Source organism: Triticum dicoccoides, chromosome 3B, assembly GCF_002162155.2.
Source record: "Triticum dicoccoides isolate Atlit2015 ecotype Zavitan chromosome 3B, WEW_v2.0, whole genome shotgun sequence".
NCBI lineage: Eukaryota > Viridiplantae > Streptophyta > Magnoliopsida > Poales > Poaceae > Triticum > Triticum dicoccoides.
Genome location: NC_041385.1, coordinates 737,870,634 through 737,893,341, shown reverse-complemented (window position 1 = coordinate 737,893,341; position 22,708 = coordinate 737,870,634). Strand labels below are relative to the sequence as shown.

General features: G+C 46.5%; 1 protein-coding gene across 1 annotated transcript; it reads left to right on the top strand.

Annotated features, from left to right (window-relative positions):
- Nucleotides 1-16,393: 16,393 nt before the first annotated feature.
- On the top strand, nucleotides 16,394-22,607 carry LOC119278185 (disease resistance protein RGA2-like). Its single transcript, XM_037559540.1, has 2 exons — nucleotides 16,394-19,969; nucleotides 20,874-22,607. The coding sequence occupies exon 1, from the start codon at nucleotides 16,537-16,539 to the stop codon at nucleotides 19,939-19,941; it is 3,405 nt and encodes a 1,134-aa protein (XP_037415437.1). The 5' UTR covers nucleotides 16,394-16,536; the 3' UTR covers nucleotides 19,942-19,969; nucleotides 20,874-22,607.
- The last annotated feature ends 101 nt before the right edge of the window (nucleotides 22,608-22,708 follow it).

Below are 22,708 nucleotides of genomic sequence, written 5' to 3'. Positions count from 1 at the left end.
GCTTCCGCATGGCCGAGGAGCCCACACGAGAAGAAGAAGTACGAAAAGTTTTCATACTATATATCAAAGAATTTGGTAGTCCCTTTTTTTTGCCGACTCTAGTTGTACCCATCTCATCATAGGCTCACGCACATTAAGCCAGATCCTGGCCCTAACACAATCACCAGCCGCGTAGCCTTTGGCGTCTGCATCAAGCTGGATGACATCACCCACCATTATCGCCGTCCGTGCCGACCATGGAGGACAGAACAAATTAAACGGCAGGTTCACCACCCTTGCCCAAATCCCGATCTTATCGAAGCTGAGCTCTGAAGGGCGTGAAGTGATGTTGAAGATCTCCACCACCACACAGTGCTTACCAATAGTCCACGACCCTCCTTCCAGGACCTGATCACGATCTCTCTTCCCTTCAAAGCTTGCCACAAACACGTTCTCCCCTTTGGATCGGAATTTCAAAGCCCTCAGGTTCCCCCATGCTGGACGAAGTGCATCTGTGATCATGCTAATATGCAGTACCCTGCGGTACAAGACCTTACCAATGAGCGTCCATCTCAGATCCTCCGCCATGCCTTCCTCATCATCAACCACCAATGTTTCCTTCTCATTGTCTGTTAATCCCATCTTCTAGAACATCTACTCTACTCCCTCCTCCCGCGTGATCCCATCTGGGTGTTGGTTGCTCGAACTGGCCATGCCTGCCCGAGTCGCCGTGCTACCTTCCTTAGGCCCTCGGTCGTACACCAAGGGTGGGTAATGAAGTTAACTCGTAGTGTAAGACTCACTATCCACATTCAGAAAATAGCCCGAAAGTTGTGCCATTACTTCCAAGCAAACCGGATCACATTTGTCAGCCACATCATGTATGACCATGAATTAATATATGGTATATTTCCTTATCTACCACCATGCTTGATTACATCATTATTACCTTCCTTATTTATACTAAGAGAAAAGTCCATTTTTTGAGAAAAGTTTTAAGGCCATGTATTTAGTATCATGGGTCCTCACAAACAGCCACGTATAAACAAATAGAAATACATTCAAAATCTTTGGGTTGCTAGAGACTTCTTCATGTGCATCTATCGGAAGCGTGCCGTGAGCGTAGCACAATGCCGCCCCTGGGCCTCCGCCTCGTCGGAGCTAACTTTTTAAAACCCAGGAGCTTGTAGAGACAGAGACCGGGAAGTCATCGATGAACACCAGAAGACGCCGAAATTTGCAAGAAAAATACTTGTATAGGAGCATGTCGAGACTCCAAAGACCATGTAGACCACAAAACCCGGCCGAATCCAGACGGATTCACCGGAAACCTAAACAAACCGGGTCTCATGAAACCCGCCGGAGAGGCTACTCCACACACCCTCCACTAGTGATAAACACATCAACGAAACAAAGATAGTATTGGGAGAACAATATTCCTATCATGGGGCAACACTGCCGCCCCAAACCAAACACAAGGACTCCAGGAAATCCTGGACAAAAAATCAACCATCTCGTTGTACGACAGGTCCGTGTATGATGTCATGATTGCCACCGTCCATAATCGTGCACCAATGCCCTCTTCTCCATTATCCAGCCAAGCACAACACGCCACCAAATCCGGACCTCCCCGCTGCCGTTGGTACCACGTGGGCTTTGCCTAGTGATGCACCCACGCGCCCCGACGGCGACGAGAGGGGTAGATGACCGGTGGCAGTCCGGGTTCGTTGGTCGCCTACCTCGTCGCCTGACAAAGTTGTTGTGAGCCTCTTAGCTTTCAAGAGATAATAGCAATGCTTGCCATTGGATTGCATAAAATGCAGCTAACATTAATTGAGACCATATTAATTTCTACAAGAAAAAAGAACGTTAGAAATTTTGATCGAGTATGATTTTTTCTTTTTTTTCTTTTGCAAAAATAGTCAATATATGTTATGAAAGTTTGTAAGAAGTATAAAGCACCTCAAACATACTAATAAGTACATCGAGGTCTCTAGACTACCGAATGACCACTACCATCGCTAGACGAGCCGCCGTTGCGCCGTTGTCGCCGCCCCCTACCCAATGGCGGATCCAGGACCCAGCCGGCCCGAGGGGGGAGGGGCTGGGCCTGGGGCGTGAAGAATAAACACAGTGTTAACCGTAGCATCTCGGGCACTGTCGTGACACTGTTTGCGACATTGTAGCGGGCCTGGGACCCGGGGCTTGTCCAAATCCTAGCTTCGCCCCTGCCCCTACCAGAGCCGGGTTGACCTTGATGATGACGGGAAGTCTTCATGAACGTGCCCCTAAGGACCAGCGCCCTGGAGTATCAGTCGTCGCCGTTGAACCCTTGAATAGATCTGAAACAACTGACACTAAATCTCACCATTGTGCACGCACGACAAGAAATCCTAATCTCATCGCTCCAAGGGGACGGCAGAAATCTACGCTGGAGTTCCGTCGACTACGTCCAAACGAACAAACTTGAAGAGGGCCGAAGTCCAGAAGAGAAATTCAAAGAAGAAGCACCGCAATCCACCCGAGCGCCGCACGTGCGAGAATTAAAAAAAAAAACTAACCTCAACTAGTAACCAGAGCGAAGTCAGCGGGATTCCTCTCTTCACCACTTGCCAGTGGAGCGGCAGGCAGAAGAAAAACAAATCCACGGCTCACCGGCAATGCCTGGTGGGGATAGCTTGCCCTAACCGCGAGGGATGGAAATAAAACACTCCGAGCTTTTGTCACATGTGTCATATAGTAAAAATGTAGGTTCGAGTAGGATTCTTTACACAAAGAGACGTGGCATGCTTCAAAGCTCGTCCCTCGGCATAAACACTGGTGTGGCTATCCGCAAAAAAAAAAGTAAACATTGGTGTAGCTGAGCTGGCAGCATGGCACAGACTTTGTCCGAGCCTACCCGCTCATGCAACAAATCATGTACTGCGGCAAACGTGTGCCACGCGCACGATCATGTCGCTCCAATCCCAGTAACACAGACGGACAGACATGCATGGGCGCGCGCCAAATCAAGAGAGAGGTGCTCCACAACTTTACCCGACTGATCGGTGAGGTAAAGATAGAAGGAGCAAATATCGGGGGTGGATCTGGGAGGCGAGCCGTACAATGGCCAGCCGGCGCACTGGTCGCCACCTCCATGTGCCCGCTGCCCGCTTTGCCCTCTCCAATGAGGCACCCACTCCATCGAACTCATACCTGCCACTGCAAATTTGTTATGAGCAGCAGTAGTACGAGCCACAACTATTTACCACTGTTACGTGGTCTGAAAAGTCTCACCCGACACGGACTAAAACTGCAAAAACTAGCTTCACGTGTGCGTTTTCGCTGACTGAGATCCAATCCTTCTCAGCCAAGCTGGGTACCCCATCCGTCAGACTGTTTCTGCCGGGTCGGGAAGAGAGATCAGCATGACTGCACAAAGAACCTCATCTACTACTGTATATGTCCGAACACTGTAAAAAAAACTCAGAGATGGCCCAAGTCATGGGTGCGCACATCAGTTTTTTGTATCCATACTTGGCGATGTGACGCGACACTTGGCCACAGTGGTGCGATACGCCCCATAGCGGGTTGCTTCTGACGGAGTGACGGAGGTGAGGATCGACTGCTGTAGTTGACAAGACTGTCCCTCCTGCAATGCAACGGCCGGCTCGATCTACAGCGCAGCGGTCACATCCATCATCCATTTCCTCGCAAGTGGCATGCAAAGGTCCATCCAGCGGATGGAGGTGAAAAGTGAACACGGAGACACGAGCCGTGCATGCAGTAGACACGGTAACAAGACGAGCATGCAGCGACGAGGCCTCGTGTTTTGACCCTTTTCACGTCTAAAATCGGGATCTGGCCCCGGTCTAAAATTATTTCGACATTTGACCCTTTTTGTTACCGCCGGGCCCCGTGGCGGTAAATATGTGCAGGCTACCGCCATGTTAGCTGGCGGTAGGGTACTTTGACGGCCATCTGGCCGTTAACGGGGGCTGACGTGGCAAAGGGACATACCGCCGCAGGGCTCGGCGGTAGGCTCCAACATCCTACCGCCGAGGACCCCGGCGGTAGGGTCCTGAAGATAATGTTTGGTGGGGTCCACTCACCACCCACCCACTCCACTCATCTTCTTTCTCCCTCCCGAGCTCACACTCTCTCCCCCTCTTTTCCCCCACCAAAACACCCACTAGATCCCCCTCCATTGCTTGAGATTTGGCCGGTGGATCGAGCTCATTTGCATCACCCAAGGTACCTCCCCCATCCCCCTTCATTTGGTTAGTTTAAATCATCTACTTTTGTTGGAATGAACTAGTTTTGCAACCCCCTAGTTCTTCCTCTAGTTTAGCATTTATTGTGCATTTATGGCACATTTATGAGGCATTTATGGTGTATTCATGGTTGATCTAAGTAATATGTGTCACTCTTTGTTGTGGCAAGCTAGCTTAAGAGTTAGGGTTAGGGGTATATTTAGGTTAGGGTTAGGGTTAGGGTTAGTGCTATGATTAAGGTAAACTAGTTGTTAGATTCAAAACCTTATATTTTAGATAGTTCATCTATATGAAATGACCGGTCCCTGGATGACTCAATTTTGTTCCATTGTTTTTAGATGGATAAACTAGTGAATGTGCATTATTTGGACAAGGCGGCTTTCATGCATGGAAATGCCGACGAAGGGGAGGAGGCCATGGTTTTTGAGACAAGCCCGAGCTATGATGATATTGTCGTGAAAGTGAGAAACGTCCTCAATTGGATTAACCCAAGTGATGGTGTGGAGCTTATTGGACGTTATGATGTGGAAGTGGGAGTAAGATCCCGATTAAAGAGTATGCCCATCACCTCTCAATTGCATTGGGATGTGTATAAGGAGAAAGTTGAGGGATCACAAGACAAGTCACTTGAGTTATTTGCCACAAGACAATTCAAGGTTGAAGTTCCTCGGCCACTACTTGACTTGAATCGGAATGTGTCCTCCCCAATACATGATGTCGTCGTGGTGTTTGACCACAATGCGGCTAGCCAACCACCAAGTAGCCAACCAAATGAAGAGGACATCATCAATGCTAGAGCAATAGTTCTTGTAGGTGATGATCATGTTGAAGATGAGGCCGTTGCTCATGTTGATGAACATGCAAATGTTCATGTTGATGGAGATGCCATTGCTCATGTTGATGGAGATGCTATTGCTCAAGATGATGTGTATGCGGAAGAAGAAGAGTTCATTACAATCCCATTGGTGACTTGGATGTCATTGTGCATCAACAAGACATGGACCGGAACCTACCTTATAGCCGTATGTGTAGGTATGAGTCGGATGATGAGGGTCCACCGGAAGAATTAGATGAGGATGGATTCACGCCGCAAGAAAATCAAATTTACAAGAAGGTCAATGGCAAGGAAAGAGGACCCTCTTTGTTCCGTGATCTAAGCCTTGCCGACAAGGCCGTTGTTGATGGTGGCATGAGGTTGGGCTTGATCGAACCATCGCCTTGCCCGAGGATGGGTGATCCAAGGCCACCGGGTGAGGACGAGAATGCTCATTTGAAGAAAGGGATCAAGTTTGGTTGTTTGCAGGAGTTCAAGATATGGTTGAGTGACTATGCCATTCGGAATCATAGGCCGTTCGTTGTTGGTCATTCCAACAAAAAATTGCGCTATACAATCAAATGTGACAAAGAAGGTTGCCCATGGAAGGTCCGTGGAAGAAAGATCAAGGAAACCGGGCAATGGGAGTTGAAGAGTTGTGTGGCCACCCACAAGTGCATACCGCTGGAGAAAGCAGACCGAAGCAAGGGACACCGCCAACTCCCGTCCGAGTATCTAGGCTATAAATTGTTGAATGAGATATCCCATGATCCAACCGTGAAGGTGAAGTTCCTAATGAGTTCGGTCTTCGAAAGATTCGGGTACCCGATCAAGTATGGAAAGGCATGGATGGCGAAGGCAAACGCTATAAGGATGTTGCATGGTGATTATGAGGCCGCATATAACATTCTTCCCAAGATGTTGGTAGCCATTGCTCATCGGAACCCGGGAATGCGCCATTGGGTGGAGTCAATTGAGGGAGTGTTTCATCGACCTTTTTGGAGCTTTGGTCAATGCATCGATGCATTTAGGCATTGCCGCCCCCGTGTTGTCAATTGATGGCACGTTCTTGACCGAAAAGTACAAGGGCACGTTGATGGTAGCAATGACCCACTCGTCCAATGACAATGTGTTGCCGGTGGCATTTGCGTTGGTGCCTTCCGAGCACGATGATAATTGGCAGTGGTTTATGGATCATGTGAGGACGAAGGTGATTGGCCCCAAAAGAGAGGTGTGCATCATATCGGATCGCCATCATGGGATTCTCAAAGCAATAGAAGTTGATATTCCAGGCTATCCAAAGCTCCAACTGTTGGGGAACGTAGTAATTTCAAAAAATTTCCTACGCACACGCAAGATCATGGTGATGATATAGCAACAAGGGGAGAGTGTTGTCTACGTACCCTCGTAGACCGAAGCGGAAGCGTTGACGCAACGTAGAGGAAGTAGTCGTACGTCCTCCGGTTCAACCGATCCAAGTACCGTTACTCTGGCACCTCCGAGTTCTTGACACGCGTATAGCTCGATGACGCACCCTCGATCTCCGATCCAGCAGAGGCGCCGAGGGGAAGTTCCATCAGCACGACGGCGTGGTGACGATCTTGATGTTCTCCTGTTGCAGGGCTTCGCCTAAGCACCGCTACAATATGACCGAGGTGTAATATCGTGGAGGGGGGCACCGCACACGGCTAAGGAACGATCAATGATCAACTTGTGTGTCCTAGGGTGCCCCCTACCCCCGTATATAAAGGAGGGAGGGAGGAGGTGGCCGGCCCTAGGGGGGCGCGCCATGAGGAGGGGGAAACCTACTCCAAGTAGGTTTCCCTCTCTTTTCCTTATCTTATTTGGAGGGGGAAGGAAAGAGTACTAGTATTAGGAAGTAGTACTACTAGTAGTAATAGGAAGAGGGGGAAGGAGAAAGGAAAGGGGGGGGGGGGGCGGCCCCCCTCCCCAATTCGGATTGGGCTTGGGGGGGCGCGCCCCCTTCCCTTGCTCCTTCTCTCTTCCTCCTACATGGGCCCAATAAGGCCCATATACCTCCCGGGGGGTTCCGGTAACCTCCCGGGGCTCCAAACTTCTCCGGAACCTTTCCGGCGTCCAAATATATCCGTCCAATATATCAATCTTTATGTCTCGACCATTTCGAGACTCCTCGTCATGTCCGTAATCATATCCGGGACTCCGAACAACCTTAGGTACATCAAAATACATAAACTCATAATATAACTGTCATCGAAACCTTAAGCGTGCGAACCCTACGGTTCGAGAACGATGTAGACATGACTGAGACACATCTCTGGTCAATAACCAATAGCGGGACCTGGATGCCCATATTGGTTCCTACATATTCTACGAAGATCTTTATCGGTCAAACCGCATAACAACATACGTTGTTCCCTTTGTCATCGGTATGTTACTTGCCCGAGATTCGATCGTCAGTATCCAATACCTAGTTCAATCTCGTTACCGGCAAGTCTCTTTACTCGTTCCGTAATACATCATCTCGCAACTAAATCATTAGTTGCAATGCTTGCAAGGCTTATGTGACGTGCATTACCGAGAGGGCCCAGAGATACCTCTCCGACAATCGGAGCGACAAATCCTAATCTCGAAATACGCCAACCCAACATCTACCTTTGGAGACACCTGTAATGCTCCTTTATAATCACCCAGTTACGTTGTGACGTTTGGTAGCACCCAAAGTGTTCCTCTGGCAAACGGGAGTTGCATAATCTCATAGTCATAGGAACATGTATAAGTCATGAAGGAAGCAATAGCAACATACTAAATGATCGGGTGCTAAGCTAATGGAATGGGTCATGTCAATCAGATCATTCAACTAATGATGTGACCTCGTTAATCAAATAACAACTCTTTGTCTATGGTTAGGAAACATAACCATCTTTGATTAACGAGCTAGTCAAGTAGAGGCATACTAGTGACACTCTGTTTGTCTATGTATTCACACATGTATTATGTTTCCGGTTAATACAATTCTAGCATGAATAATAAACATTTATCATGAAATAAGGAAATAAATAATAACTTTATTATTGCCTCTAGGGCATATTTCCTTCACCAACACCGTTGGTGCATGAGGTATTTCGTGGCAAACTTTTACCGTGCATGCAAGAGTAAGGAGTTTTGCAAAGATCTTACCCATGTTCGTGTGGCATTCAACACCGCCACATTACAAAGCCGCTATGATAAGCTATTCGAGGCTTTGAAAAAGAACAAAGGAGGGAGAGAATTCTTGACAAGGAATTTTCCGGAGAAGCATAAGTGGTCACGTGCTTACGACGAAGGAGGTTTCTGATACGAATACATGACAAGTAACATGGTGGAATGCTTCAACAATGTGCTCAAGGGTGTCCGTTCTTTGCCGGTCACTGCAATAGTGAAATATACCTTCTTCAAGCTCAACGAGTATTTTCTGAGGCATTCCGAAGAGACGGCCAAATGGATAGGTGACAAAATGGAATTTCCCTTCAAAGTTGAGGATTGATTGAAGCATCAAGCGCGCAAGTCTTGGCGTCAACAAATCATTAGTTTCAATGAAAAAGAACAAATCTACCAAGTCGATGAGCCGGGTGGCACAACAAGGGACGGCATGACATATGGTGGAGTAGCATATGAGGTGCGCCTCAAGACCCGGTGGTGTCAGTGCGAGAGACCTCACAAGTATCATTGGCCTTGCTCGCATGTGATGACCACCGCAAGGTTCAGAAACTTGAAAGTATCCGATGGTACCACCTTGCGGTTGCATGAGTTCACATTGGAACGAACAAGGTTGACATGGGCTCCTAGGTTTCATCCCTTCCTAGATCAGTCACATTGGCCTGAGTATCATGGGCCACACATCGTCCCCGACCCCGAACTCATGGTGCCTACAAAGGGAAGAAGAAGAAAGAAGAGGTTTAGGGGTGACATGGATGACCTAGTTGGATACACCGGAATGAAACAATTTGGTAGTGGCCATTTCATGGAGGCACCAGACATCAACAGTTGTGGTAAATGTGACGAGCCGGGACACAATGTTAGAAAATGCACCAAAAAGGCACGGACCGATGCCAACACTCCAGATCCTAGTCAAAGTGGTGCCCGAAGAGGAGGTACCGGTGGCACACGAGGCGGTAGGGGTGGTAATGGACGAGGAGACAGTATGAGAGGGCGTGGGGGACGGACGAGTCTTGGCGGTAGTGGACGAGGAGACAGTATGAGAGGGCGTGGGGGACGGTCGGGTACCGGTGGTCGTGCTCCAAGGACGAGAAGGGTTGATAGAGGAAGGCCTATTGACATCTTGCTTAACCCAGATGGTTGAAATAAGGTGAATGGTATTTGTTATTTGAACTTGTTTATTTGTTTTTTGCATACATACATGTTATTTTGCTTTACTAACTACCAAATTTGTCTTTATAGGCATGGCTTCTTCCGGTTCCGTGACGAGGCCACCGTGTGCTAACCGCGAGGATATGCCGGACAAGTGGACAGACGCCGAGTTGGATAAGGTGAAGGACAAAGATATGAGAACTCCGTCATGTTGGTGTGGAGATGTTTGCAAAGTTAAGGTATCCACCGATCGCAAGAAATCATGGACGGAAGGAAGAAGATATTTTGTTTGTCCCAACTATGCGTACGATCGTCCTTGTCCAACTCACGCCTATGATGTACCGCCGGTAAGTTGTTCAAGTTCAAACATGTCGCCAACCTTTGAATCTATCTTACTAATGACACCACATTTCTTCTTTATTCGTACCTAGTCGCCGCCTCCACTTTGTAAGTACTTCACATGGATAGATCAAGATGTGCCAGAAGATGTTAAGAAAGATTAACATCAAGATTGTCTAAGGAGGCAGCGGTTGTTTGAAGAAGCATTTCAAAGAGGCTTGGATGAAGAGCGTCGTGAAAAGGAGAGGATGGAACGCAAGAAGCGTGAAGAGGAGAGGGCACGCAAGGAGAAGATTGCTCGTCAAGAGGAGAGAGCAAGAAAGCTTGCAAGGGCCCGTGAAGCCCAAGAGGACGATGAGGCACGCGACAAAAAAGGAAAATGGCCTCGTGTGACCCAATAAGGCCTTCGTTTCGAAAAACTAGTCATGAACTATGCCTTCGATTCGAGAAACATGTGATGAACTATGTCTTTGATATGTGATACCTATCATGAACTATGTACTTTATTTGTGAAACCTGTCATTAACTACGTCTTTGATTTGATGAAACTATGTCATGAACTATGTTTGTTTTGCTGTTGCTGTGACTTGATTTGTGTTGAAGTGATGAAGAAGAAAAACAGAGCAAACTCTGCTCTGCTTTGCACCCTACCGCCAGACCACATGGCGGTAGGAAATGAAACCTTATCGCCGGAGGATATGGCGGTAGGCTGGCGAAATGTTCTATGACCGAAACGGTCCCCTGTTCCTCGGTAGGGTTGGCCACCCTACCGCCGGAGCCGATGGCGGTAGGGGTGGCCACCCAAACGCCTACTGTGTTGCCTCTTCTGTGGCCAAATCAAGCATTTTGGGGGCGGTAGGGTTGGGAACCCTACCGTCGGGGCCCATGGCGGTAGGGGTGGCCACCCGAACGCCTGCTGTGCTGCCTCTTCTGTAGCCAAATTGGGCATTTTGGGGGCGGTAGGGTTGGGCACCCTACCGCCGGGGCCCATGGCGGTAGGATTGGCCACCCGAACGCCTACTGTGCTGCCTCTTCTGTAGCCAAATCGGGCATTTTGGGGGCGGTAGGGTTGGTCACCCTACTGCCGGGGACCATGGCGGTAGGGGTTGTGTTCCTTTTCCCTCTTCCTATCTTTTTTAGCCCTTTGCCTTTGCATTTCTTACAAATTTCTGTGAACTAAGCATACAAAATGACATGCAAAAATGATGGAGTAGCGAAGACATACATAACTGAGCATAGTTCATTACATCCACAAATGACACTAGTTCAACTGACTTAAAACATCTAGCGATTCGAATGACATAAGTTCAAAATACAAAGCTCAAACGCGAGCATACATTTTCTACTTCGGAAAGGAAGATCTAAAACGCATAAGACGTTCAATTTGTGCGTCACGATCAGGATTAGGCTTCAGTTGATAATCCGATGATCCCGCCCAATTCTCCAACACCCCTTTCGTTTCGCCGAACCATGCCCATCGAGCACGGCGTTCCGGAATCTCTGACTTGCCTTGTCTGATTGCCCATCCAATGACCTGTCCGGGTTTTCTCAAGTCCAGCTCGCGGTATTCTTCTATGTTCACAGAGAAAAAGATCTCCGTTGCAACAGAATGTCTGCAAGCATATTCCTTCTCATACAGCTCATCAAGTATCTTCTGTTTTTCTTTCACAAGCCTACGGAAAACTTTTCTCTCCTTAAGATCATAAGGTTCCTCCATGAATGGATACTTGTTGAAATCCATCATGGCAGCAATCTCCTCATCATTGCTCTTGAACCATGCTTCAAGCTCCCTTTTGATAGCAAGTTGTCGCTCCGGTACAATCTTCTCAGACGCTGCCGCCAAACTCTTAGATGCAATGCCACAACACTTCTCATATACTTTCTTCAACTGCTCCGGGGTCATGTTTTCTATGCTACATGAAATGGAACAAACCATAACTCAAATCAAATGATACAATACAAACACAAAGCAGAACTTATTTATAATGACCTAGGTTACATAATGTTCTCACTGGTTCAAATGACATAGGTTGCATAAATGATAAGGGTACATGCCATTACAATCCAAATGACACTACAACATCATTTGTTTCAACCCCCTCTACTACTCCATCAACAAGACATCTTTGTCGTACGGCCCGGGGTTGCAACAAATGACATCATTTCTTTCACGGACCCAAGCCCAACGAGCTGCCCGACTAAGTATCGCCGACGATGGTTGCCTAACTAGCCAATCAATGATCTGGCCAGGGTTGTTAAAGTCCATCTCATTCACTTCATCCCTTGTTCCACACAATGCAATTTGCCTTGCAAGAGTGCGTCTATGATTTTTCTCTTCATTCTTGAGGTTGCTTATGTTTTTCTCTTTAGCTTCGTATAACTTAACTTGGCATCGTCGCACTTCGACACATAACACTTTGAAAAATCTCTACAAGCCGCATTCAATGCATCAACGACTTTGACCCACAAGTCCATCTTTTCCTCAATGACTGCACGTTCACGCTTCGCCGCCGCCTCCGCGGAAGTCTCAGCAAAAATGATCGATCCCATCCTACAAGTCGAGGTATTACTATAACGGTCATCCAAGGTAAAAATCCTAACCGTGTCTCGACAAAAACTTGAACCCTAGGAGTAGATCGAGCTATAATTCAAACTACTCTAACAAAACCCTAATTAAACTATAACTATAACGTTCGTCATATAGGCATTTACTTAAGCATAACCATAAACCCAACCTTAACCCTAATAAAACCCTAAATGATATTTCTTACTACCCAAACAATGCTACTGACACAATACATTGTCAAAGCACAAACATTACCCTAAATGCATCATATACAATGATTTCACCACAACAAAACCATGAACTAGTGATTCCAACAAATGAGCAAAATGCATGATTTAAACCAACCAAATGAAGGGGGGATGGAGGAGGTACCTTGGGTGATGCAAATAAGCTCGATCCACCGGCCAAATCTCAAGCAATGGAGGGGGATCTAGTGGGTGATTTGGTGTGGGGGGAGAGGGGGAGAGAGCTTTAGCTCGAAAAAAGAGTGGGGTGAATGAGTGGGTGGGGGAGCAGCACAACCCCCTCCTTCACAACCTTATCCAGGAACCTACCGTCAGCCATCTCGGCGGTAGGTTGAAACAGCCTACCGCCGTAGGGTGTGGCGGTAGGTCCCTTTGCCACGTGTACACGGCCGTTAACGGCCAGACGACGTCAGAAAACCTACCGCCACGAGGAGCGGCGGTAGCATGCACACATCTACCGTCACGGGGCCCGGCGGTAGCAAAAGGGTCAAATGTTGAAATAATTTCAAACCGGGGTTAGATCTCGATTTTAGACGTGAAAAGAGTCAAAACACGAAATTTAGCCGCGTGACGTGAGGCGACGCACCTTGGATCCCCACCATACCCGCGGGGCAGCGGCCATTGGTCACGCACGCGCGCACGTACGGTGCTGCACTGGCGACGGCGCAGCGTGAGCGCGATGTGCCGGCCGATGCGGGGACAGCGGCAGGTCCGCGCCTCCCCACGCCGGCCACGCCCCGTGCCCCGCACTGTCAGCGGTTCGGTGGCTCCGCCCAGCTTCAGCGATCGACGCTCGAAAGAGATGTGGATTTGATGGATCCTGACGCGCGGCTACGGGAGCTCTGATGATCGGTCTGCGGCGGCAGGCGGCAGCGGCAGCTCCTCTGTGGTTCGGCGAGGGTGACGAGAGAGCGCGCGTGCACTGCAGGTCTGCAGCGCGCGAGTGCTGTGCGCGTGCAGTGGCGCGCTGTAGCGTGCGTGTACGCCGTGGTGTATGGAATATGGAACCATGCCTGTTGGTTGAGTGGGTTATAGTACGTGGATCGGTGGATGGGTGTCTATATTTTGTTGTTCGTGAATTTGCATGGTTGTTCGTGTGGGCACTGAACACTGGGCAGCATTGCTCGGTCCTGTTCAGCTGCATCTAACTCGTCTTGTTTGCCGGCCGAAGATAGGGCAAGTATATCGTGGTATAGTACATCAAATGTCACGGACAGGTCCAAATGTATCTGGGGAAGTGTATGGATTAGGGAAGTCGACCATCTCCTAATCATAGTCATCAAACTCGGACAGTGGGTTAGTCGCTGACAGTGGGCCAGGCGGATCAAGTCAAAAAATAACAGGGGTTGCGGGGAGACGGGCCCAACTAACAATTGGGCCAGCCGAATCCTTCGGACCACCCAAATCTCTCCAAATTTAGTGCCAGTTTGAGGGATTTTGGATGTCAGAAGTCAGAACTGCTCCACGGAAATTTATTGCCCTCTGTTGGATGACCAAAAGTGTCCAGAGCACACGGTTCAAACATTTTGGATATGATTTGGTGTACTGCGGTAGAGTTGCCCTTAGAGCTCCGAATCACATAATGATTTTATACATGGTGTGTCATTTTAGATTTTTCTAGGGAAGATGTCCTTTTCAGTTTTGTGAAAGAGGATTTTCACGGTGTAGTTTTGTGGTACTCTTGGGAACTGGATTTTTTTAAAGACCTTGGGATCTTGTTTTATGTCTATTTTTAATGCTTTTCTTCCTTATTTTGGTCTTGTTTATATTTTTATTGCTTTCTTTCATTTTCATTTTATGTTTGTTAACTTTATTTTTTATTTTTCCATCTGTTCTCTTTTCTTCTTCCTTTTTGCACTTTTTTTTAATTCTTGGTGGTAAAGAACATGAATATTTTTTACGTGATACATGCACATTTATTTTTGAATATGTGACATTTTTGGCTTTTTAAAAGTGCATGAACACTTTTTTTCACATACAAAACATTCTTTTGATCAACATGGACATATTTATTTTCAAAAAATGAACATCGCATTGGCAAATAACGATTGTTCTATTTTAAAAATACAGAAATAACTTTTAAACTGGGTACATAAATCATTTAAAAAATACATGAATACTTCTTTAAAATACACTGGTATTTTTTCATATATCCGATTCTTCTACTTTCCGAAACCTTTGAATATTTTCATTTTATAAAACTTGCAACATTAAGTTAGTGCAAAGTATATATTGATATGAGAAAAGCTGTACCTTTATATGCCCATTTAATTTTGTTGCAGGCGAGCTGGAAGCAATGTTTTAAATAGCCGGCTATAGCTCCGCTATAGCTCGGTTATAGCCTTTTCAGCAGGGTGCCGCTAAATGGTCGCCTTCACAAATAACCCGCTATAGCCCGTTATAACTCCGCTATAGCTATTTTTGGAGGTCCGCCGCTATTTTCCATAGCCCGCTATTTAAAACATTGGCTGGAAGTCAGAGCTCGCAATAACTGAGCTATAGGGGTGCTCCTCATACCTGGACTCTGCCTGGTGACTGCAGTCGCATTAGGATAGTAGATGATGAACCTGCTTAAGTTTCAGTTTGTATTCACTGCTCGTTCGATGCTCCATATAGGCTTTGAAGTTGCAAGTTTCGGACAGAACAATTCGCCGAAAACAAAAGTTTCGGACAGAACAGAGAGGCAAAATCACTAATTGAGGAGTACTCATTACAAAGATTACTCTCACCATCTCAGGTTTTGACAAGTGGAGCGCTGCATGTGCGTCACTTGTCGCAATTTGAGAGTTTTTTTCTTTTTTCGTAGATCCGTTTATTTAAAATATTTTATCTCTTAAACCCTGCGTCCGAGTCTCGAACCGTTTTCACCGTTGGATTACGTGCATCGAGATCTTCAAAACTAGATCCCATATTAATAGGTTTTGACAAAAATTTTGCCATTGAAGAAACCGGACGAAAAAACCGTCCGGGATCACGAGTTTTTTCACTTTCCGAAAGAGGCACGCCCATGCCTCTCGTGGAAGGAAATACAACAGAAAATGTGTTTTTTTTCTCTGTTTCTCAGAGGCACGGCCATGCCTCTCACGAAAGCACAACCGTGCCTCTTGTGAAAGAAAAAAAACATAAAACACGTTTTTTTTGTTTCCAAGAGGCATGGCTGTGACTCTTGCGAAAGCACAACCACTGCCTCTTGCGGAAGAAAAAAAAAAGAAAACATGTTTTTTTTGTTTTCGAGAGGCACGGTTGTGCCTCTCGCGGAAGAAAAAAAACAAAAAATACATTTTTTTTTTGTTTCCGAGAGGCACGGCCGTGACTCTAGCGAAAGCAAAACTGTGCCTCTCACGAAAGCAAATCGTGACTCATGAAAGAAAAAAAGAAAACACATTTTTTCGCACATTTTTTTAATTTCTTTTTATCCAAAAGCTAAGGAAGACAAGTGAAAAACCAAAACGTCGAAAACCCCCAGAAAAAAACGTTTAAAAAACCGAAAACGCCTGCAGGAAAAAAAATCCGGAGGGAGTGCCAAGACCGCCACACGTGGCAGGCGGCTGGGAGCGTGCTAGGTTGCGCTGATCGTTGTGTGGCTCCCAAAGGAGCGCTCGTCAACTAGTTGATCCTGTGAGCACACATGAAGTTACACCAAAGCTGGGCCACCAGTTCTTTCTAGCTAAACAATGGGCTGCAAGTGAAGTGATGAACTCAGTACATACAAACGGCCCGGTACACACACAATAGGCCAGGCCAGAGGTAAATTGGCCGTAGGAGACCCGGCCCAACGAAATTCCCGATGTGAACCTCTCTTGTCCTATCGTGACGAACGAGAAAGGAGACGAGAAGCAGCCAAACTTCGTCCAAGTTTCGATTTTGTTCGAAGTTTCCAAGGCCGCGCGGCCTCGCCGTTCCCCCCCGGATCCCCTACATCACCATGGACGCGGCGGCGCCTCGGCCCCTCCCACCGCGCCACTCTCATCTTCGGGACCACCAGCAAGCACAGCCGCCTCGACCCCTGACATGGTTCCATCGACCGCGACCGCCGCGGCCGGCGCGGCGGCGGGGTGGCTGGTGTCGCCGCTGCTGCAGTGCCTGGGCGACCGGGCCAGGTCGTTCGCCGACGACCTCGCTCGCTACCTCCCGGGGGGATCCGGGGACGCGCCCGCCGACCTCGCGCGCCTCTCTGGCGAGCTCCTCCGCCTCCAGATGAACGCCGCCGACGTCGAGCGCGCTCGGCGCCGGCCCTCCGACCCCGCCCTCGTCGCCTGGCTCCACCGCCTTAGGGACGCGGCCCACGACGCCGACGACCTCCTCGACGACATCCACTACGGCCGCCTCGCCGACTCCCTCGCCGCCCCACGCCATAAGCTCCGCCGCATCCTCGACTTCTCCCTCTCCCTCTGCCGCCGCCTATTCCGCTCCGACGAGCCCCTCAGTCGGCTCCCCTCCGTCCTAGAGAATCTCGTCGCCGCCTCCGCGGCGTACGCTGAGATCGCCCACCTCGTCAAGCTGGACGCGGCCGCCTCTCCGCGGCTTGGTTACGAACCAGCCGTGAACTTTAGCTCTGCCGTCCCGGTCGACGACACTCTCTTTGGCCGGGGCCGCGAGCTCGCCGAACTGATGGAAAGGTTAGTGGGGTGTAGTGACCCTGGCCCTGCTCAACTCGGGAACCAGGGTGTCCCGGTTGTTGCCATTGTTGGCGATGGTGGCATTGGCAAGACGACGCTGGCGCAGATGGCCTTCAATCATGTGAACATCCAGGTTCACTTCGATCTCCAGATGTGGGTGCGCGTCTCGAGCTGTATGAATCTAATGCAGCTTACTAGGGAGATACTGCAGGCGGCTACAAAGGGGAAGGAGTCGAAGGACTATCCTGGGTTAGTCAATTTTGATTCTCTGCAAGGCTTGCTGCGTTCTGCTGTTGAAGGGAAGAGGTTCTTGCTCATCCTTGATGATGTTTGGGATGATAGTGGAAGGAAGATTTGGCAGAACGTGGACCAGTGGAAGGAGCTACTATCACCTCTGAAGAATGGTCAGCAAGATAGCAGAATAGTTGTGACTACACGCATGAAGATGGTGGCTGACATGCTAGGTGTAAGGATCCCAATGATGCTGGCTGGATTGTGTACTGAAGAGCATTGGTTGTTGCTCAAGAAGCACGCATTGGGTTGTGAGAAAAGTTGTGAATATCTGCAGTTGGAGGAGATTGGGAGAAAGATTGCTTTGAAGCTAGGAGGATCCCCTCTTGCAGCTAAAGTTATTGGCGGGATGCTTAATGGTGATCGAACGGCAAGGTATTGGAACAGTATCTTGGAGACAGATATTCACAGTGACGTTGTCACCACACTTTTGTCTAGCTATTACCATCTGCCACCACACCTGCAGTGTTGCTTTGCATATTGCAGTATATTTCCGAAGAATTGGAAGTTTGAGCCTAAGAAGCTTGTTAGGATGTGGATATCACAAGGTTTCATTCAGATGGAAAATGGCAGAAGCATGGAGGATTGTGGTAAAGAGTATTTCAAACAACTTTTGTCAAGGTCATTCTTTCAGATGGTCAAGCAAGGAAACAAAAGGCTCTATCTCATGCATGACTTGATTCATGACTTGGCACAAATGGTTTCTGATGGTGATTGTGGGAGGGTCGAAGGTGACATGTCCAAAAACATACTGCCAACCATCAGACACTTGTCAGTTTCAAGTAACTGTTTAGGAAAGATAAAAGACCAATATAATCTGAAGAGATTAAGGACACTGATTGTGTTTAGAGATCCTTTGATGCCCCCGAGTCCTATCCCAGATGGTTTTCTCGCTGAGATAAAGAATGTGCGCACATTGGATTTTACCGGATGTGATATATCCAAGTTACCTGAAGCAATTGACGTACTAACTCATCTACGCTACATAGCACTTCCTGATACTATCAAGACCATACCTGAATCTGTGAGCAGATTACTGCATCTTCAGACTCTTGATATTCCGAAGAAGTGCCAGCTTGATGGATTTCCTGAGGGTATGCACCAGTTGACCAGCTTGCGATATCTTGGCATCGAATCAAAATACATCTCAACAATAAGAGGTATTGGTAGTCTGGTTAACCTTCAAGGTTCTGTTGAGTTCCATGTTAAAAAGGAAAAGGGTCGAACCTTAGAAGAGTTGAAGGATATGAAGGATCTTCATGGGCTTCTTAGCATCAAGAATCTGGAAAATGTTCAATGCAAAGAGGAAGCTTGTGAAGCTCAATTGGCGAATAAGCAACATGTGAACATTTTAAAATTTGAATGGAGTGTTGCCAATTTAGATTTTGGTCCCAACATAGATGCTGAAGTATTGAACTGCTTACAACCTCATCCCAATCTGGAAGAACTTCACATTGCAAGGTACAAAGGGGCATCATCGCCGAGGTGGTTGCAGCTGAAAATGTTGTCCCACCTGAAATGCCTGTATCTAGCTAATTGCAGAAGGTGGAAGTGGCTTCCTCCTCTGGGGCAGCTTCCATCTCTGAGGGTGTTGCACCTGAAGGAAATGAATTCTGTTGCTGAAATTGGCCCTTCGTTCTATGGTGGCTTGATGGCATTTCAATCTCTAAAGGATCTTGAATTTGATGACATGCCGAATTTAGTTCGCTGGACAGGAGAAACTGGTAGCTCATTTCTCCCTTCCCTGCAAAAGTTGAAGATTTCAAACTGTCCAAAGTTGGATGAAGTGCCCTTGCTTCCTTGTACAATAAAAAGAGTGACGGTAGAACGAAGTAAAGTTTCACATCTCAAGTTGTCCCCTCATTGTTCATCTAGATCAAGCAAATTCATGTTGGAAATTTCTTCCACGAGTATTCTGAGTGAAGGGTTCTTATTACATCAGCAACACCTTGAAGCTACCGAGGTTCTAAACATTAGGGGTTGTTGGGGATCAGTGGCTGCCGAAAAATTTAAGTTCCTAACATCACTAAGAAAACTACGGTTGTGGCAGTGCGACATGGATGATGCAAATCTTAATTTGTGTTTGCAACACTTAACTGTTCTCGCTTCCTTAGAGATAATTGACTGCAAGAATATCAAATCATTTGCCTTGCCAGTTGGTTCAAGGTATTTTACAACACTTCAACACTTGTGCTTTGAGAATTGCCTGAACCTTTCCTCCTTGGCTACCTTGGAAAGCTCCATTTTCCTGAAAAGTTTGATCATTGAGAGGTGTCCAATGGTCACAGCAGTGTCCCTACCTTCTGAGATGGAGAGAATGACATCTCTTAATAAACTGAGTATATCACACTGCCCAGGGTTTCAGTCATTGCCGAGCAGTATCCCACCATCCCTGGAATTCCTTCATTTGGTTGAGTGCGACTCGAGGTTGACTGAAGGGTTACTTGAGAGGCAAGGTCCAGAGTGGGAGAAGATTGCCTTTATCTCCCAAATCACAGTATATTGATTGTATGGCTTGTGCTAGTTGTTGCACGGTATGTTCTCTTACAATACAATGATGTATTGCTTGATCTTTTTGCAGTGTTTTATGATTTTAGTCTTTAAAACTAGTCATGAACATATTTATTCTATATGCTAGAGTTAACCAATCAGAGGTCCTTGAGGATCACTCTGATAACCCTTGATATCTTTATGGTTAGGAGCTTTAAATGGTGGCCACTGTAAAAAATAAATATATTTAGTGTTCCACACACTAGCGTATCAACCTGTGTTTACTTTGAATCTTTACTGTCTAGTGCACATCTTTCTTATTCTATTCTTTTATTTTGCACTAATTTAGTTGTCGACTAGGATTACTGTCTTGGGGTAGTTTGCTTGTAATTAGGGTCCACTAGCTGGTGGGATTGTTGTTTTACCTCCGTGAGGATTTATTGTCTTGCAACAGATTAGTACATATTGACAGCAAGTCGCTGATGAAATTACTTAACTGGTAAGACTCAGGCAATAACAAGAGCTAGTAACTTCTGGCATCGCAGTGTTGTGCCTTCAACAAAAGCTAGGTAGCACCAATTAGAGTATGCCCCAGTTTATCCCTGTCTTTGGTCTTCGATAGCTGCTGTGTTAGTTTGATGACCAAAAACTAAGAAAAGTCACTGCTTCTGCAGAAGTCCCTCTTGGTTCCATTTTTCATTCAACTACATCCCATCTCTAGCTTCCATTACGTTGGTAGCAGAATAGTATGATACTAGCTGCATTGAGGGGGAAATTTGAATTTGTCATTTTTTTTTAATTCCATTTGGCAATGCAATTGGTTAAAATGTTACTTAAGTATTTCATACCTTGGTTCATGGTTTATCACCATCATCAATTTTTATTTTTAGGATTTGGATTCTGGACCATGGTGTTCCTCACAGTTCATCTTCTGTTCACCTCTGCTAGGTTTGTGTGTGGTTATGGAGCCAATATCTGGATTTCATACATGAAGCTAACACTCTACGTACACCTGAAAGCATACCTACAAATAGAATTGGAATGTCTTGATGAGATTCTTGGGAACTCCAAAGCTTTGTGAAGAAGCAACCACTATCTACTGGCCAATGCAAATGCGGTTGATCATTCGAAGGCATGGCCTACTTATGTACCGCAAGCTAAATCCGCTGGAACTTATGGAGTAGAAGCTCTTGTGGTCATAGTTTAAAAACCTAATTTGAATGCATTGCCTGCCAACATATGGAGTCTCCATCTGTCACTTCACTTACCCATGAAGTTGCTTTGCTTTGGCATTTCAGTTAATCTCTAAGATGTATGACTCTCGGAAGGTATAATCCCAGAAAGGTGAAGATCAAGTGTTAATGCAAGTGTTTCAAGAGAGAGCATACCACAGGTTTTGTGAGACACTAACTAGTTACTGCAATGTAAATGCTGCCATATCAACAGGATAAATAGATTATCGCTCCCTGTAAATTGTGTAGTTGTTTCCGATAGTAAACATCAACACCATTCATATAAATGTTTGAAATTGAAATAATGTGTATGTTCTACATAAATTGCTGGCATACTACAAGTTGTACTGAAATCCTTGTTTCCTCATTATCGTGTGCCATATTGTAGGAGTTGCCATTCTTTACTTGACATGAGACGTTTTTGTAATGTGGGCATCCTTCGCCAAAATATTTGTCCATTTCGGGACCATAAGGTGTGATTCAACTCCATTGGGGAGTGAAATAGGGGAATCACGGGGAAAGAATCAGGGGTATCTTTTTGTTTTGTGGGAAAGAATTAGGGGTATCTGGTTGCCATATAAATCAAGTTTGTACTTAATTGTACCTTTTCTGTTCCAAACTAGATGCCATTTTGGCTTTTCATGGTCAGTGCTAATTTTACTGTTAGTTTTATATGAATACGGTGTGTAAAGGAGTCGGGAAATATTATGAAACCTATGCACGACAAACCTAATGAGTACAATTTCAACATAACCAACTAAAATTGTGTTACTAATTATTACTTTTCAAAGATAGAGAAGTTTGACTGCACACCTAAAGCATCATCCATTTTGGAATGGAGCTAGTAGCAACTAAAAGTGTTTGTGAATACGCCGTTCTGTCTGTGTTAACAAGGATGATCATTGTACCCGACGTACAGAACTAGACAGATATGATGCATTGAGCATCAGAACTTTTGTTTTACCTCTCCTTATTGTCCTATTCGGATTCGGAAATTTCCTTGAAGCTGACAGAAACTTGCCCTACACTCCATAGAATTATTCCTTCAAAATGAGAATATGCTGTCCAGATAAGCCATTGTGGTTTGGAGTTATTCTTTGTTTCCTAGTGACCTAAGAGAAACTTAACTCCATCTTTAAAACAATAATCTACCATCAACAGAAGGCATTGCGCATCTGCGCAGACAATAAACCACAGAACACAGACCATCTGGGGGATTCTAAGTACAGGTGGAGCTAACATGTGCATGAATGTTGTTAATTAATGCACTAAAGGAAATAAAGGACATCTGAGCTCATGGATCTGGCAACTGTACCTCGACCTGCAAGTGAGAAGGTACACCTGGCAGTGGGGGATGATGCTAAGCAGTGTTGGCTTGCTCTCCGATGGGCTTTGCACTTCATCCCACCACAGATGTTGTTAGTTCTTGTCCACATCCACAGGCCAAGTACCCCAAGTAAGAATTCTCTTTTTGTCTGCTTCTAGTTTGTCTGATGTTATGTAACCCCTTGATTCTAATGAATCACAAGTAGTCATGCTGCTTGGAGAAAA

Coding starts and splice junctions, on each gene's coding strand:
- LOC119278185 (XM_037559540.1), top strand. CDS start 16,537: ATGGTTCCATCGACCGCGACCGCCGCGGCCGGCGCGGCGGCGGGGTGG.